The 17,689-nt window shown below is 41.1% G+C and overlaps 1 protein-coding gene across 2 annotated transcripts in view; it reads right to left on the bottom strand.

The window, feature by feature from the left end:
* RAB23 (RAB23, member RAS oncogene family) overlaps window positions 1-16,386 on the bottom strand; it is a 32,136-nt gene extending 15,750 nt beyond the window's left edge. Inside the window, exons 1-3 of one of the 2 annotated variants that reach the window (XM_058661850.1) lie at window positions 16,275-16,386; window positions 10,024-10,241; window positions 7,945-8,030 (exon numbers count right to left, since the gene is read on the bottom strand). In XM_058661850.1, coding sequence (XP_058517833.1) covers window positions 7,945-8,030; window positions 10,024-10,178 — 241 coding nt within the window. In that variant the 5' untranslated portion in view covers window positions 10,179-10,241; window positions 16,275-16,386. Of the gene's footprint in view, window positions 1-7,944; window positions 8,031-10,023; window positions 10,242-16,105 lie in introns of both variants that reach the window. The other variant, XM_058661842.1, reaches the window with a different exon arrangement.
* Between the last annotated feature and the right edge of the window lie 1,303 nt (window positions 16,387-17,689).

The raw sequence follows: 17,689 nt of genomic DNA, 5'->3' as shown, positions 1-17,689 counted from the left end.
AAAAGGATTGAAGGAAAATTTTTCTTGAGCAAAATCACACTAAAAATCTATAATGAAAACCCATTTTGTGTTATATGTATCTTTCTGTAGTAAACAAGTACTGGATTCTACTGCCTAGAGTGTAATCTCCTAAAGATGTTAAGGGTGACTGGGGGCATTGAGGCACAGTGGATTGAGCTGCTGCCTGAATGCTGGAACCACATAAGGGTGTCAATTCAATCCCTGGCCACTCTACTACCAATCCAGCTGCCTGCTAACGCACCTGAGAAAGCAGTGGAAGATGGCCCAAGTGCTTGGGCCCACGCATCCACATGAGAGGCCAGGAATATGCTCCTGGCTCAAGACTTTGGCCCTGATCTGGCCCGGGAGCCATTTGGGAAGTGAACCAGCAGATGGGAGATTTCCCTGTCTCTCTTCTGTAATTTGACCTTATAGATAAATAAAACAAGAAATCTTAAAAAAGAATTTTACGGGCTACTAATGTGCATAGTGGGTTGAGCTGCAAGGCCCAGGTATTCTGCTTCCAATCTAGCTCCCTGCTAACGTGCTAAGAATGAAGAGGAAGATGGTCCAAGTACTTGGGTCCTTACTACCCATTTGGAATTCTGGGCTGCTGGCTTTGACCTGTCCGAGGCATTTCAGCCATTGGGGGAGTAAACCAGTTGATGGAAGCTGTATCTCTCTGTCGCCTTGTCTTTCTTTCTTTTTTTTTTTTTAAGATTTACTTATTTTTATTACAAAGTCAGATATACAGAGAGGAGGAGAGACAGAGAGGAAGATCTTCTGTCCGATGATTCACTCCCCAAGTGAGCCGCAACAGCCAGAGCTGCGCCGATCTGAAGCCGGGAATCAGGAACCTCTTCCAGTCCTCCCACATGGGTGCAGGATCCCAAGGTTTTGGGCCGTCCTCGACTGCTTTCCCAGGCCACAAGCAGGGAGCTGGATGGGAAGTGGAGCTGCCGGGATTAGGACCGGCACCCATATGGTTCCCAGGGCATTCAAGGTGAGGATTTTAGCTGCTAGGCCACGCCACTGGGCCCCCACTTTGTCTTTCAAATAAAGAAATTTAAAAAACAAAACAAAAGCACAAACCTTAGAGGAATCATTTAGAATATGAAGGCTTCTTAGTAACTACACTGAAGCAATCTGTAAGATCATGTTTTGGTGTGTCTCACTATGTACCTGAGCCAGCATTCAAGTCCACAATGAGATCTTTGAGCAACAGTTTTGGTAAATATTTTAAAGTAATTATGACAAATTTTTATTCAAAAATTTAAAACAATGTTGTCACTTTTTAAAAATTATTACTTTGGGCCCGGCTAAAAATCCTCGCCTTGAACGCCCCGGGATCCCATATGGGCGCCGGTTCTAATCCCGGCAGCTCCACTTCCCATCCAGCTCCCTGCTTGTGGCCTGGGAAAGCAGTCGAGGACGGCCCAAAGCTTTGGAGCCCTGCACCCGCGTGGGAGACCTGGAAGAGGTTCCTGGTTCCCGGCTTCGGATAGGCGCAGTTCTGGGTGTTGCGGCTCACTTGGGGAGTGAATCATCGGACGGAAGATCTTCCCCTCTGTCTCTCCTCCTCTCTGTATATATCTGACTTTGTAATAAAAATAAATAAAATCTTTTAAAAAATTATTAGTTTTACTTATTTATCTGAAAGGCAGAGTTGCAAAGAAGGAGAGTCACAATCTTCCATCCATTAGTTCACTGTACGCATCACCGCTGGGTCTGGGCCAAGACAGAGCCCGGGGTCAGGAGCTTCCTCTTGAGCTTGCATGGGCCCAAGCACTTGGACCATCTTCTGCTGCTTTCCCAGGTGTATCAGCAGGGAGCTGGGTCAGAAGTAGAACAGCCAGAACTCCAACCAGTACCCACATGTGATGCCAGCAATGCACACAGAGGCTCAATTTGCTAACACCACAACTTGGCCCTTCTTTTAAAAATTCTAATATGTTGACTGCTATGTGTCTTGATTTGTACATTTCTAGGATTTAAGTCAGTGAGTCATAATGCTATAAGGCATGGTGCTTGTTACTAAATTTGTATCATACCTCCTTTACCCGGGTCTTAATATCTATTTCTTTACATCATTTTCTGAATTTACACCAGTGGCATGTTTTAGCTGATAGCCTAGCTTGCATCTTTTCTAAAACGCCTCTTACTCACTTTCTAGTAAATATATGGCTGGACAGACTATACCTAACCAGTGCTGGAGGGGGCAGGATGTGCTGGTGCCAGGCCGCACGAACCAAACCAAAATAAATCACATTTTCCTGAGTACTAAAATTTGGTTGAGGTCTAATCTGGGAGTTCTGTTCCACTGTTAGAAGAAGTAACCCTCTCTCCCCAAGAATGTAAACAGGTGCATGACTTTCTTTATTTTTGGTAGCAACCCTGAAAGAGGAAAATCAACATGAAGAGGACTTCACACAGGGAGGCAAGCCAGGAAAATCAGTGAGGTTATAGTTTGAAAGAACCATAACCAATACCATTGACACTCCAGATTTTTTTGTTAAGCGAATCAATAAACCATGTTTGTCGTTTAAGCCAATCTGAAATGACTTTTAAATTGTCAGCAACCAAAAGCATTCTGAAGGAATTCTGAAGGAAAACATAAAAGAATGCTCAAATACACTTCTCATATTTACATATAGCTGCTGCTGTTTCTTTCTCAATTCTGTGTTTTTGTCATTTAGGAAAATAAGAAATTAAAACTGAGCATCCAATCCTCTTTGTCATTTTAATATAGTTGGCCAAAAAATGGATGATTAAGATGGCTTTCCAGAGACATCTATTTATAAGCTTTGGATCATTTCAAGTTAAAATGTCAAGTACAAGCTGTGAAGCCATGTCATGCAAGTGGAAAAACAATGCTTATTTGATCTTCCAGCCAGGAACGTCTCCTGTAGATATAGTAAGCAGAAATGGTGTGACTGTGAAGAGCTAAAAATTATTAAACATGAAAGTTAACCAATAACTAGATGAACCAAGTAAAAACACTAAAAAGTGATACTTCTGGATATAGTCTTATGGAAAATAATTAGTAAAAACATTAAAAGTAACTACAGTGAGAAACTAAAATATTTTTAGCTAATTGATTTTTTTTCTAAGAGAATACAGGAACCCAAATGAGCTACTTAACTATATTGTCACATTTTCTCCTTTTTATTTGCAAATGAATTAAATCATTTTTCACATTGAATTAGTTTTAACTCTTATTTTTACATTACACTTCTTATTTGGGGGTAACTGTAGATTCACAGTTTTGTCTTTTTAAATTACACACTAAAGCAAATCCTCCCCAAATAACCACACTGGTTAAAAAGTTAACACTACATCAGATTGTAAAAAATTTTCAAAGAAATAGCACAGCCTCTCTTTTTACTCACAAGGACATTTATTTCGTGCAGAAAATTTAGATAATGAAACTACGTAGGTTGAAAGGAAACCATGAAAAATTTCACATAATCCTAGTACTTTTTAGTGTTCCCACTTCAATTTTATTTATTATTTTCCTGAGAGCATCTGGTAGGAGGTAATAGCAACCCCATTAAAAAAAACATACAGATTATGGGTCGGCGAATTAAGCTATTGATTACAGTGTCATATCAAAGTGCTGGCTGGAACGCAGGCTCTTCTATTTCTAATACAGCTTCCTGCTAATGTGCCTCAGAAGCCATGGTGATGACCCAAGTATCCGGGCTCCTACCTACCATCCATGTGGGTAAACTGGATGGAGTTCTTGGCTCCTGGTTCCAGACTGGCCCAGCCTGGCTGTTGCAGTCATTTGGGAAGTGAACCAGAGGATTGAAAATCTATCCTTCCCTCTCCACCCAGCCTCCTGATGTTCTGACTTTCAAATAAATAAATAGATATTTTCTTACAATATGATCATTTATACTTAAGAAGGAAATCCATGTATTGAGGACCTAATGTTAATCAACAGTACAGTGCCAGGCAGTTGAGACTCATAGTCTGATAAGATGCCATCCACCCTAAGCTGAGCTTGGGACAGTAGCAACAAAATTCCTAGCCTAATACAATGACACAGGTCCTTAATATCCAAACTGGCAACCCTGGACAAAGATACGCAAAGCCATTGTGGAAGGGAAGCCTCTCCATGACCTGGCAAATAGGGTGGTAAGTATTAAGTAGTGATGGCACCTGAGAGGGGTACCACTTTTATTTTTCAAAAAAAACCAAAGTTTTCTTAGGGCAGGCAATGGAAGGCAAATTTCCTTAACACCAATTTGCAAAGGCAAGTTTAGTCACATTAGTGTAATTATGTGTTAACTAGACTTTAGTTGATATTGTTGATATTTTATAATAAACTGCATTTTTAAAAGTGAAAAAGATACAGTATTTACTGAAAACTGCTTAAATTTACTCCTATTTTTCAAGTAAATATAGACATGTATAACATTTTATGTAACACATAAATTTGCAAATATAGAAGTGTTGTCTAAAAGAAAGCCTTTGTACAAAGCTATATTTCGATATTTATTACAGATCAAAAGTAGACCTTTCACATGTAGATTTCTTCAGTAGTACAGTGGCACTTTGATGCTTTTGACACACCTATACTGTTTTCAAGTACTGCTTTTCAGATAACTCAGGCCACCCTTGGATACATCCCTTTCAACTAATATAAAGTGACAGCTCAAAGAAGTTAAAACTTCCATGAGGAAGTCAGGATCATTTCTATTGTTTATAATACATATTATTTAAGTTTCATTAAAGCTCTATATTCTAAGGCAGGATGTTGAAAGAAACTGAACAAATAATTCATAATAACTTTTGTATCAACCTGTGTTTAGGATGGCTAAATCTAAATCTAAATCTATTTCCAAATCTGTGGATATAGGCATGAAGTCCCCTGTTAACAAAAGAGGTATTATCCTATTCTGATGCTTCTGCCCAAGAGAAAAATACCTCTAAGTAAAAGAATTTATAAATGTATGTATGCAACTTCCTCTGTAATTTTTTTCCATTTATTATTATCATTTTATGATATAGTTCCATAGTGCCTGGGATTTTCCTCATACCCTCCCCAAATCCCTACTCCCACACTGAATTACCCTATATCATCATAATAGTATAGTTCCTCATAAACAGTCGTAAGTCCATCATTACGGGCATGTACAACAGCAGAGTCCAGCATCCTCTTGTCAAGACATATTTAAAAGTTTCATTGGGAGTTCATTTTTGATCTGGAAGCAGAGATGCACACTGCACTGTCTCCTCACATCTGGACATGTTGGTCTCCCTTCTTCTGTAATTAAAAGTATAAGCTGAGTATAAACTTCAAACTGAATACAATGTAACTTTGAAAAAAATTAACTGGCCCAGGCACAATGGCCTAGTGGATAAATCCTTGCCTTGCCTTGCAACTGCTGGGATACTATATGGATGGCAGATCATGTCCTAGCAACTCCACTTGCCTTCTACCTCCCTGCCTGTGGCCTTGGAAAGCAGCAGAGGATGGTGCAAAGCCTTGGGACCCCATGCCTGTATGGGAGACCTGGAGGAGGCTCCTGATCCTGGCTTTGGATCAGCTTAGCTATGCCATTGTGTTACTTGGAAAGTGGAACCTGTGGATAGATGATCTTTCTCTCTTAATCTCCTTCTCTCTGTAAATTTGCCTTTCCAATAAAAATACATCTTAAAAAAAATTGACCAAGATGATATAGCTTTCTAAAAACAATTGATTTGAGCCAAAAGTGCTACACAGTGGGACTGGGAAGACAACAACAACAACAAAAAACTCCACCACTGCATAAACTACAATCTCAAGTAACTTATAATCTTTTACGGGGAAGAAATACACAAACTCTTTTTGCATGACAAATGTAATAATGTAAAGAAATAACTCAAAAGAAAATAATTGTGGGTGGGAGATGGAGAATGCTTCTAGAGTTCTCTGAGTTGTTAAATTTCAAGACAGAAAGTCAAGTGGGACAAGAAAGTATCCCAGGTACAAATGTTAAAAGGAAATAAGTCATCTGGAATTTCTCAAGAGTAAAGTGCAAGTGAGGAATCACACAAGAGGCTAACTAGAATTTTAACTAATGGAATAATTTGGTGGTCAAATGGATAAAATAAGTCATCACTTGATTGCGTAAGTCATCACTTGCGAAGAAATCAACTCAGAATGGAGAAGAGGAAGACATCCTAAAGGCTAAGGCAAAAAAAAGATGTCAAATTGCCCTTCTGGGAAATGGAAGCCATCCCTCATCACTGGGGACTGATGTGGCTAGGATGCTGGGAGCAGCCCTCTCCCTTCTCTGCCCCCTTCCCCCAGATCAGGAAGAAAAAAAAAAATTGGAAGCAATGGTTTCATCCACTTTCCCACATTCCTTGGCCAGTGGTTCACATGGGCATACATTCTTCTCAACTATGTAAATATCATCAAAATAGAATAATTGTATTAAAATTTAAGAAAAGAAAATGTCAAACAGATGTGAGTAAAGAAGTATGGAGAATGCCTGGTAGCTCTGGCTAGTCACCCAAGGTATGTGGTCATAAATTCAAAGTCCAGTCAGAATGGCTCCATTTGATATTCTCAAATAATGCAGATTTGCAGCTAATTGGGTTTAACTGGATTGAGTGTTTTGCTGAGCAAGGACTATTATACAGGCCATATGCATAGGAGATACAAGTGTTGCTTACAGGACTAGAAAAACTCTTCTAAGCTGAGAAAGGAAAGATATAAAGCCATGAGGAAGGTCTTAGTTAAAAAGTGAAGCTGTAGATGGGTTCAAGACATCTAGAAGCATATGGGTATTAAAAGTTAGCAAGCTAGAATCGTAGGAGTTAGTGGGCTAGAGAATGGGAGAATGTATGCAGCTTTAGATTTTAGAGGTAAAAAACTGCTGACCTTGAGTAACAGGATGACTTTTCAAAAAGTATCCTGAAGAACTGTGGAGAACAAAATAGGGCAGAGGCCAGTGTCATTAGGAAAAAGACACAAGGAAGCCGATGGACTTCCGGACATGGAAGAGTGAATCCTGATTTGGATTTTCAAGGTGCTGAGGCTTCTGAAAGAGGCAGAGGAGGACTAGTTTGGAAGCAGCAGTATAAAAACAAAAAAAACATACTCCTTTCTCCATATCCTTCAGGTTTTAAAAAAGTGAGCAGGTGGTGATATGATCAGAAAGTAGGAGAGGCAATGTCTTTAAGAAACAAATTTTAGTTAAACAGAGGGTGAGTAGTTCAGAAATAGAGAATACAAAGTAATTCCTACCGACATCAATTACAAAATAATTCCAGTCAATGGTATCAGTATTTTCTTGGCATCTACAGGCCATAAGGCCACATGGTATTGGATCATATTTAGCTCTCATTTTAATCACCATTAGCAGTAACACTGGAAAAATTTAAATGCCAAAGACAAAGGACAAAATTTTATATAAAAATATTAAAGAAAACTTCTTTTTAGTTTCATTTAGATGTTAATTCAACTTTCTCTTGGGAAGTTAAAGCCCACATTTCAGATGGATCCTCCTTCTTTTACGCCATTTTAACCTTCTCTGAACTAGTATTAAACACTGTAGTTTCATGTGTCATAACAAAATGCCATCTTATTTGTAAGGGCTTCATTTGTTCAGTCTGGTACTTACTGCTCTCTGACAATGTATGGAGACACTCCTTTGGAGCCAGAGTAGGTACTGAACAGTTTCTGATAGATCTGGTCAGGGAATGTCTATGTGAATCTCATGCTAAGCACAGACAAACCATCTATATTGTACAAGTAGCACAAAGTACTGTTTGTCAATCTGTTAGATCTTTAGAGTAATGAACTGGGATTTTAAAAAGTACTTTAAAATTGTTTTAATAATTCTTAAAGAGAGACCCTTCTGTGGGAAACAAAGAAAAACAAAGTTCTTAACTTAGTCAAAAGAACATACCCCGCCCCTAACTAAAAAAATCCAGCCCAAAGTTTACCTCGATAGTAGGCCTTTGTTATTGCGTCAAATTCCTCTTGACCTGCAGTATCCCATAACATTAATCTGACATCTTCATCATTAACTCTGAAACAACAGATGAATTATTTCACATGTAAAGGAAGTTGTTTTTAAAGGATGCATTTATTTGAAAGGCAGAGTTACAGAGAAAGAGAAAAATAGAGAAATCTTCCACTCTCTGGTTCACACCCCAATGGTCACAACATGCGGGCTGAGCCAGGCCAATGCCAGGAATCTGAGTCTTCCCCATGCGTGGTAGCGCCTGAAGCCCTTGAGCCATCCTCCACTGCTTTTCGTGGTATATTAGCTGGGAAGAGCAGAAGCAGAGTAGCCAGGACTTGAACTAGGGCTCAAATATGAGATACAGTGCTGGCCCCAGGAAAATAATTTTGATGATATAGCTTTGTGCATATCTTTCTTTTAAATCTGAAGGTAGTAAAACTACATGACTTGTTTCACTTTGATAAAATACGTTGATACTAACACCCATAGTGAAAATATGCTATAACTTTACTTATTATTTGGATTTCCTTGTAATAGTTTGTTCTTCAACAATCAGAGGCAGTGGCTTTGAGACAAGCACTACTGGGAAAGGGAAATTTCCTTAGGTCAGAGCTTATCCTTCCATTCTAATGGGTTCTCGTATCCAAGAAATAAAATGATATTAAGAAGAGAAAGAAGCAGCTTACCTGTTTGGTTGGCCTTTAAGTCAGAAATGTATTTTGTCATACAGTTTATTCTTGTTATTCCCAGTATTTCACTGTTACCATGGACACTGAGTTACCAAATACTAGGGGAAATATAGTTAGGGTCCTGAGAATTCCTGATTACTTTTTTTTGTCAACTGCCCAATACGTAAGCTTGTTTTCTGATATAAACTGTGAATTTACCAACATTAAACTCATGACCAACAATGCTACAGACAAACAGCACTATATACTATGGATAAACAAAGTTTATCTAACACACATATTTCCATCAGTCACATCAAAGCTTCCTTGCACTTTAGAACCTAAGACTGTACTCAAACCCTTAACACCAGAGGGCCATTTTGAAGAACAAAATCACCGACACAAGCACAAATAAGAAAAAGGCACTACACCGAACCCAAACAGGACACGCGTTCACTGTATGAGGGCTGAACCGAGAGGGAAGAGAGCCTCCTGAATTTGACCTTAGCTAGGAAGAACATGTGGGCAGCTCCTTTGCATCTGTCCACAAAGGACCAAAAAAATACTGGTTCTGGAGTAACATATTTTAGCCAAGTGTATAAACTTGCAAATATAGAATCTATGTATGAATAAGGAAGATCCATTACCATATATCAATTTGTTTTCAATTAATAAATATAAAAAGTAAATGTCATCAAGATTTAAAAAAAGGAAGCAAAGTTGAAGGTATTAAAAAAAGTAAAGATTAGGAATTAACAATTAAAAACAATGTACATAGAAATCTGTTTTGGTGTTAAAAGTCCAGGCAAGTAGATCGGATTTATTTCATGTTTTTTCTATAATATAGTTTACTTTTTCTCCTATAATTTAAAGTATTCTATTAACAAAAAGAAGTACTATTAAATATTTTAGAATCCACTTAGATTTCCTGAAACAGATTTCCCTTTTTATAAATTTAATCCTCCCAAATGTATTTTTCTTATGTTACAGTAAAAGCAATTATTAATTCTCTAGCTTCTATATAATGATGTCCAGTTTTAAATAGAGACAGGTAACTTTCTGACAGAAACTTCATTAGAGTCAAGCAAACCATCTGTTTGTCTTTAAGAAATTTTCAAGGTATCACCAATAAATGTATAACAAATCTAAGCTGGGAAACAAGGTGAGAAGAGAAAAAAACAAGAGAGAAATGGAGAAAAAGAAGAAATTGAAAATAAGATAAAAGGAAAAAATAAAAATTCATAACAAATAATTGAAAACTATCATCAACTACTGTGATCAACTCCTACCAGCTGCCTATTCTTGACCATACATTATATCACTCCAAAGAAAGTTTTGTATGTAGTTCACAAATCAATGCTAAAGGGCTAAAATAGTACAGTACTTACTGTATTTGTCGCTCCAAAAAATCAACTCCAATGGTTTTTTTGTAGTCTTTTGTGAAAATGCCTTTGCAGTATCGCTGAATCATACTTGATTTCCCAACCGCTCCATTCCCTACAACCACCATCTTGATGGCCACTTCCATATCCTCCTCCAACATTTTGGAAGCCAAAATGGTTTCTGTGCCAGCTAATTTCAGGTGATCAGGTCTTCTCTCTCAAATCTGTGTTTTAAAATGAAATAATTTTTAATGACACAAAAACTGTATAAATAAAACTATAATTGTTTTATCAAAAAAGAATCATTACATTGCAAGACCCTGTTTCCATGACTGAGGCTCCCATTGTTTTATTTTGCTTTTTTACAGTATTATTTGAAAGGCAGAAGTTTACCGAGAGGAGAGACTGGGAGAGAGAATGAGATTTTCCATCCACTGATTCACTCCCTAAATGGCCCCAATGGCCAAATTTGAGCCTATCCAAAGCCAGGAGACATGAGCCTCCACTGAGTTTCCCACGTGGGTGCAGAGGCTGAAGGGACTGAGCCCTCCTCTGTTGCCTTATGTCCATAGCAGGGGGCTGGATCAGAAGTGGAGCAGCCAGGACACAAACTGGCAGCCATATGGGATGGTGGCACCATAGATGGTGGCTTAGCCTACCATGCACGCCATGGTGCCATCTCCTTGAAGCCTTCTTTCTACCTCTTTTAGATAAACTGAAAGGTGAAAGTAGCATTTTTATTTTTGAATCCTTATCAACAGTACAATGGATGACATTCATGTATCGTAATTCTCCCCTTCACAGACCTGAAGACTAGGGGCCTGGGCTCAAAGCGTGACTATAAGCTGCCAGTTACTAGCTGTAGCTGACCTCCAAGTGAGGTTACTCCCTAACATCTTTGGCATTTCAGTGCTCCTGACAATAATATTTACCTCACAGGGTTGTTGACTAAAAATACATAGAAAGCACTAAACACAATGCCCACAATGATGAACATATGACTGTGTATGAAGAACTATATGTTAGTAATGATGTAGAGGAACTAGGTGGGGGGAGGAAATTGGGGAGGGGATAAGGGAATATGGAACTGTATCATAAAATGATAATAATAATGAAAATGTAAAAAAAAAACTAAAACTAAAAATAATTAAAAAAATAAACACGATGAAAGTTAAGCACCTGAAAATTAGTAGTTTTATGTAACATAACAAATCCTCCATAATGTGTCACCGAACAGGCAACAAATAAAACCTGAGGAAGCAGTTTTTCAACTTCACAGGTAATAATTAATTAATGTCCCTAGAAAATCACCCCCAAGAAAGGCTCTGTATAATAACCCAAGCATGTGTCAGCACTGGGCTCTTGGTTACCCAGCTTTGGTGTTCAGGTTACAATGAATCCTGTACAAATAAGCTCATACCCCACATTCTTTACTTTCAGACAATAGTTACTCACATAATGAAAGTAAGAAAATGTCCACTGTTGTTCTTTCAGAGTGAAAAAGAAAGTCAATTTGTGATTTCTAAAACTGCAGTTTGATTTCTGTCCATTTAGCTATTACATTCTAACTATCCTAACTGAAAACCCATTTATATAGGAAGCCTACAATATGAAGAATATTACTTTCTTTGCTCCTGATAACATCTCAGCAACTTTTCTGGAACCTCAATAACTTCCATGATCATAAGAATCATTAGGGAGTGATGTTTCTTGACTCTTCAATACAGGTTTAATTAGTCAGAAACCTGGGGGAAGGCCTTAGAATAGGATTTTTAGAACATGCCCAGAAGTGTGTGTGTGTAGTTTTCTCTTTAAGACAGATGCTGGCTGGTTGTCTCCAGATCTCCACCAATAGGATCGGCTACACTGGCCACTCCTACCAAGGTCCCCAAGCAGGCAGGGCTCCTGGGGTCTGCCCTGCACACTAGGACCGTTGCCACCTGCTTTCTCCTACCTTGCAGTGGCAATACAGCATGCAGGCTTCCTCCCGTATCCTGACAGGCATCTCCCCCTGTGAGTCTCCTGCACTTCCAGATTGATGTCTGCTCCCTGGAGGACTGAACATCCCAAGTCATTCTCACCCTGGCTACACAGCACAATCATCTGGAGATCTAGAAATTATACTCATGTGTGGATTCTGTCTCTGAGTACACAATGTAAATACTCTAGGGTGGGAGCTGGTGTTGTGGGACTCAAACCAGAGCTCCTAGAGGATGACAGCACTGCAGGTGGTGGCTTATCCTGATGTGTGACAATGCTGGGCCCTTTACTTCTGTGTGCTCCTATTTCTCCCTGTGTCTCTGCTTTCAAATACATGTATAGTTACAAAGAGTAATATATCACATTCACTTGGGCTTTATTGGGGGAATGTAAAGCCATTCCTACACTCAGAAATCAATGTAGTCTCTCACATTCACAGACTCAGAAAGAAAAAACATGCCACCAAATCAAGTGATGCGGAGGAATGCTTCAAAAATTTGACAGCCATTTGAGAGAAAAACTCTCATCAAACTAGGACAAGAGTGGCACTTGTGTGGTCTGGTCTTAAAGGCCATCCATACTGTAAGTCCTGCAGGTGACTACATACTTGACTCTGAAGCACTGCCTGTTTTCCTCCTCAGGCGATGACAAGGTAAGGATGGCCCTCTCACGGCTCCTATCCCGTGCACACACAGTCCGAGCCTGGGCAACAGGCAACAGAGAAAGACCAAAACCCTTGCAGATTAGAAAAAACACAAAGCTGTTTCTATTCACAAATGAGCTGACTCTGTAGAAAAACCCAAGGAATCTACCAAAAAGGGGGGAAAAAGGGATCAGTAGAGTGAAATCTATAAAACTCTAATGGAGCAAAGCAAAGACCTAAATAAATGGCAAAACACATTATGTACACAGAATGCAAGACCAAAGGCAATAAAAACAGCAGCTCTCCCAAATGTGCTCAAAAGGTTTCAGGTGAATCTCATCAAAGCACTAGTGAGCTTTTTGCTGGGAAAGCAAAAAACATCTTCTCAAAATTCCATGTAGAAGAGCAAAGGAATTAGAATAGCCAAAATCACTTTGAAAAAGAGTAAAACTGGATGAAATCATACTCTCCACCCGTAAGACAATTTATAGTAGCTAAATTCATTAGGACAGTGTGACCTGATAAAAGGAAAAACACTTAAATCAATGGAACAAAACAGAGGGCCCAAAATAGAATTACAAAGTACAGTCAACTGAATTTTCAGAAAGATGTTCAAGGAAGAAAAGAGTCTTCAACAATGTTGATGGAACAACTGGACATCTGCATGCAAAAAAAATTAAAATTTTATCTAAACTTCATCCTTTATGCAATTAACTCAGAATAGTCCACAGATCTAAATGTGAAGGTTAACAGCTTTTAGAAAAAAACTGAGAAGTAAAAAAAATTCTTCTGGCCCAGGAATTAAAGAGATATCAAAAGATCCATAAGAGGGGAATTGATAAACTGAGTTTCATTAAAATTAAGAACATGTTACTTCCAACAGACCCTGTGAAGAGACTGAGAATGAAATTACAGGCCGGGGGAAACATTGGCAAAACACATACCTGACATAATTTGTATCTGTAATACATAAAGACCCAGAAAAGGATTTACAAAACTGGCAAAAGATTTGTTCAGCTATCTCATGAATATTCAGAAACTTTGTCCATTAGTTAAATGAATATTAAAATCACAATAAGAGACTGGTATGATGGCTCAACAGGCTAATCATCCATCTTCAAGTATCAGGATTCCATATGGGTGCTGGTTTGTGTTCTGGCTGCTGCACTTCTATCCAGCTCCCTGCTTGTGGCCTGGGAAAGTAGTGGAGGATGGCCCAAAGCCTTGCCCACTTTACACCTGTGTGGGAGACCTGACGGAGGCTCCTCCTGGGCCTATGCTGGCTCAGCTCTGGCCATTGTGACCTTTTGGGGAGTGAACCAGGAGATTCAAGATCTTCTGTCTCTCCTCTGTAAATCTGCCTTTTCAATAAAAATTTAAAAAGTCATTAAAAAAAAACCACAATGAGATATCACTACATTGATTGGGATAGCTAAATTTGAAAATATTGAGTATGGAGCTGTGATCTAGCAAGTAAAGATGCAGTCAGCGGCCCTGCCACTCCTTCTGGGTGCTGGTTTGAGTACCAGCTGCTTCACTTCCAGTCCAGCTCCCTGCTAATGCATCTGGAAAGCAATAGACGATGACCCTGCTCTCATGTGGGAGACCCAAAAGCAGCTGCTGGCTCCTAGCTCTGGACCAGCCCAGCTCAAAGCATCGTGGCCACTGGAGGGATGAATCATTGACAGAGGGCCCCTCTCTGTCCCTCCCTCTTTCTGTAACTCTGACTTCCAAGTAAATAAATAAATCTCTAAAGAAAAAAAATGTAAAAGTACTGGTAATGCTGAGTGCTGGGTAGGATGTGGAGCAACTGGTACTCTCACACATTGCTGTTGAGAATGTAAAATAATGCTGCCACTCTGGAAAATGTGACCATTTTAAGTATGTTAAACATCAGTTACCACATGCTCCTTCAATTCCACTCCTATCAATAACCTAGAGAAATGAAAGCTTGTGTTCATGCAAAAGCGTACATTTTATCACAATTCTAATTTTAATCTGGAAGCAGAAAACAACTGTGAAGGCCTTCAGTGTGTGGGTGTGCCACTGAGAACAAACTGGCACAGCCATCCAATACTGCCCATCAATAAGAAAACACATCACCCAGACACAAGAAGACCTGCACTAATCACGACATTACACTGGGTGAGAGGCCAGTGTGTCCAAAAGTTACACACTGTGATGAGTCCATTGACATGACATTCCAGAAAACACCAGTTAATACGCAAGGGTTCCATACATAACAGGTATGAAAGGACAGCATGATTTCCAGGCAGGGAGGTAGAACTGCTGTAGTAGTGGTGACAAGGATCAAACATTTACGGTGTGCTTCTCAAGAAAGATCAATTTTACAGTATGTTAATCTAATAAATTCGCAGGAAACATGAAATCAGATTATGTGATAATCTAATAAAATTCAGGTGGAAAAAAAAATCAGATTTTAACACCAGCACACTGATGTTAAAATACTTCCATAGACTTAGAACACTTAAGCTTAACTCTGAGAACAGTTTAAAATATCAACAGCAGTAATTCTAATATAAGCACTCCTCTCCCACAAACTTAATTTTTAAAATATCACAGAACAGTGCAATCTAGTAAGTTTAAAAAATCAGGATGAATTAACTCACTTATCAGAGGCTGCACTGCACTTAGGTAAGGGTATGATCCCAGTTTGTAAAAATAAATAAATAAATACTGGAAAACTTCTGAGTATCTAGAAATATATCCAGCTGTTAAGGCGTCACAGAAATCCCGGGGAAGTAAACAGCCCTCCTGCGACTTCACTGGCTCTAAAGGGCTGAAGTTGTGGCTTCCTCACCCTCGGAGAACCTCGGGGCAAGGCAGAGGAAGCCGGTGGCAGTCCGCGTCAGGAAGCCGGGCGGCTGGGCGCAGTCCCATTCCTGCAGGCTCCCAGGAGCAGCCAGGGCCGGGTGGGGCCGCGCAGAGGCAAGGGGCCCCACAGCAGGCAGAAGAGGGGTGTAAAAGAGCAGCGCTCCAGACCTTCCTCCCCCAGCCAACCCAACCCGGGTCCGTGCGGGCCCCCCTGCTCGGTGTCTCCCGAGCCTGGGTCGTCCCTTGCACAGCGCACTCGGGTGAGGGAGGCTAGGAGCCGGATGCTGGGCCAGGTTCGGGGCGCACGATCTCATCCCCGCTCCACCCCGCTCTTTCCCGCTCACAGGGCACTTCCAGGGACCGCCATCCTGAGAGGGCCCCCATCACAAGGAGGTGGCGGAGTTGGCGCTAGGCAAGCTGCCATCCATCTATCCCCCTGGAACTTGGGCTAGGGGCGAGGGATGCAGCCCGGGCCTGGAGGCCCCTGGCCCCCGTCAGCGCTGCCCACTCCCCAGCTTCAAGAAACATCGCAGGACCCCAGGGAAGGGCATGTCCTCCCCCAGTGAAACGAGGGCAAGCTCCAGTCCCCGAGCCAAGGCACGCAGCCCCGGGGTGCCAGCCGCTACTCACCGTCCCCCCAAGCCTCAGACCCGCTCGCTGCCCGGCGCGCCTGGTTCCTCCAGGTCGCGGCGCAACCGCTGCCGCCGCCTCCCAACGCGCCGGTCCCCCGCGGGGTCGCACGGCAGGCTGGCGCCCGCTTTCGCTCTATTAAAAATGATTATGAATTTTAAAAACGAACTTTATTAGTGGCCAGGGCTCAGATGCAGGGGCTCTGCAGCAGCTCCGCCGTGGGGGTGGAGGGACGCGGGACACCGAACTCCCCTCATCTGCGGACCCGCCGCACAGCGGAGCATGCGCCGGGCGCCCTCTGCGCACGCGCCGCGCCTCCGCGCCCCGCCCGCCCTGCTCTGCCTGCTGGCGGGGAGGGCGGCGGTGCAGGGCTTCTCGAAGCACATACCAAGTCGGGCTTGCTTTGTGGAGTGCCGGTGGCTAGCAGGGTGTCCTAACTCCTGGCATCTGGGAAAGAGAACTCGAGCTAAGGGTCGCATACCTAGTGGATGCAACTTCCAGAATCCTGAAAGGACTTGCCCCGCCTTGGGTACACTGACCTTCTCTTCGTGACCTGACGACAAACATCCAAGGGACAAAAGTGGAGAGAAAATGTCGAGCAAAGTCTAAAACTCGTTCGCACAGTTCGCGGGATTTGCCTGAACAATAGCCCGACATGGTTAATAATTCAAAGAACCAACCTAAGCTCTTAAAAGATACCGCGAAAAACAATACTCGATACAAACTTGCTTCACGAAGTTGTTTTTGTGTTCAAACGAAAAGGCTGGGGTGGGGTGTGGAGAGTAATTAGCAAGTGTTACGGAGGATGTAAAGTGGCTGGCTGAATTCTGAGTGAGATCTGCCTTGCTGCTGGAGTATGTCAAGATGGACCACCACCTGAAAAAACAGTTGGGCGTTGTTTGCTGTGGGTACTGTAGGTGCTGTAGGTGATCCTGGGACAGTTCCCGACCTGCGGACACAGCCTGGAGAACAGCGTGCTCTCCGCGCACGGACAGGCGGGGGTCACAGTGCTCAGTCTTTGCCGCAGCAGCCTGGGAACGCAAAAAGGCCATCAGCAGTAAATGAATAATAAATGAACTAATTCATCACTAAAGAACCATCTGCGTCACGGATGAACTGCAGAAACCCAAAACTGAGTATGACGAAAAGAGGCAGGAAAGTAGATAGTATGGTCCATACCTAAAATATAGACGCAGGAAACTAGGCTGCTCAAAGTTAGGCTAATGAGTACCTTAGCAAGTAGGGGTTGTGACTTGAAGAGAAACGTCTAGGGCACTGGGAAGGTTCACTCTTGATTTCGGTCCTGACCACACAAGTTTGTCCCTTTGTGAAGACTAAACTGTGCTACTAGGTACATTTTTGTGTAATTAGTTACACTTGACATGCAGTAATTTTAAGTATTAAAATGTTTACATTGGAAAGTGCAGATTGTTTTTATCAAGCATAACATGGTTAGCAGGTAACTTGGTGTCAAGCTAGTGGCTTAACTCTAGAATTTGGTTCATAGTGTATTTTTTTTTTAAGATTTATTTTGTCCTTATTTGAAAGAGTTACAACACAGAGAGAAGAGAGATAAAGAGAACG

Source organism: Ochotona princeps, chromosome 1 (genome assembly GCF_030435755.1).
Source record: "Ochotona princeps isolate mOchPri1 chromosome 1, mOchPri1.hap1, whole genome shotgun sequence".
NCBI lineage: Eukaryota > Metazoa > Chordata > Mammalia > Lagomorpha > Ochotonidae > Ochotona > Ochotona princeps.
The sequence above is the reverse complement of the archived record's forward strand: the minus strand, read 5'-3'. Positions and strand labels throughout refer to the sequence as shown.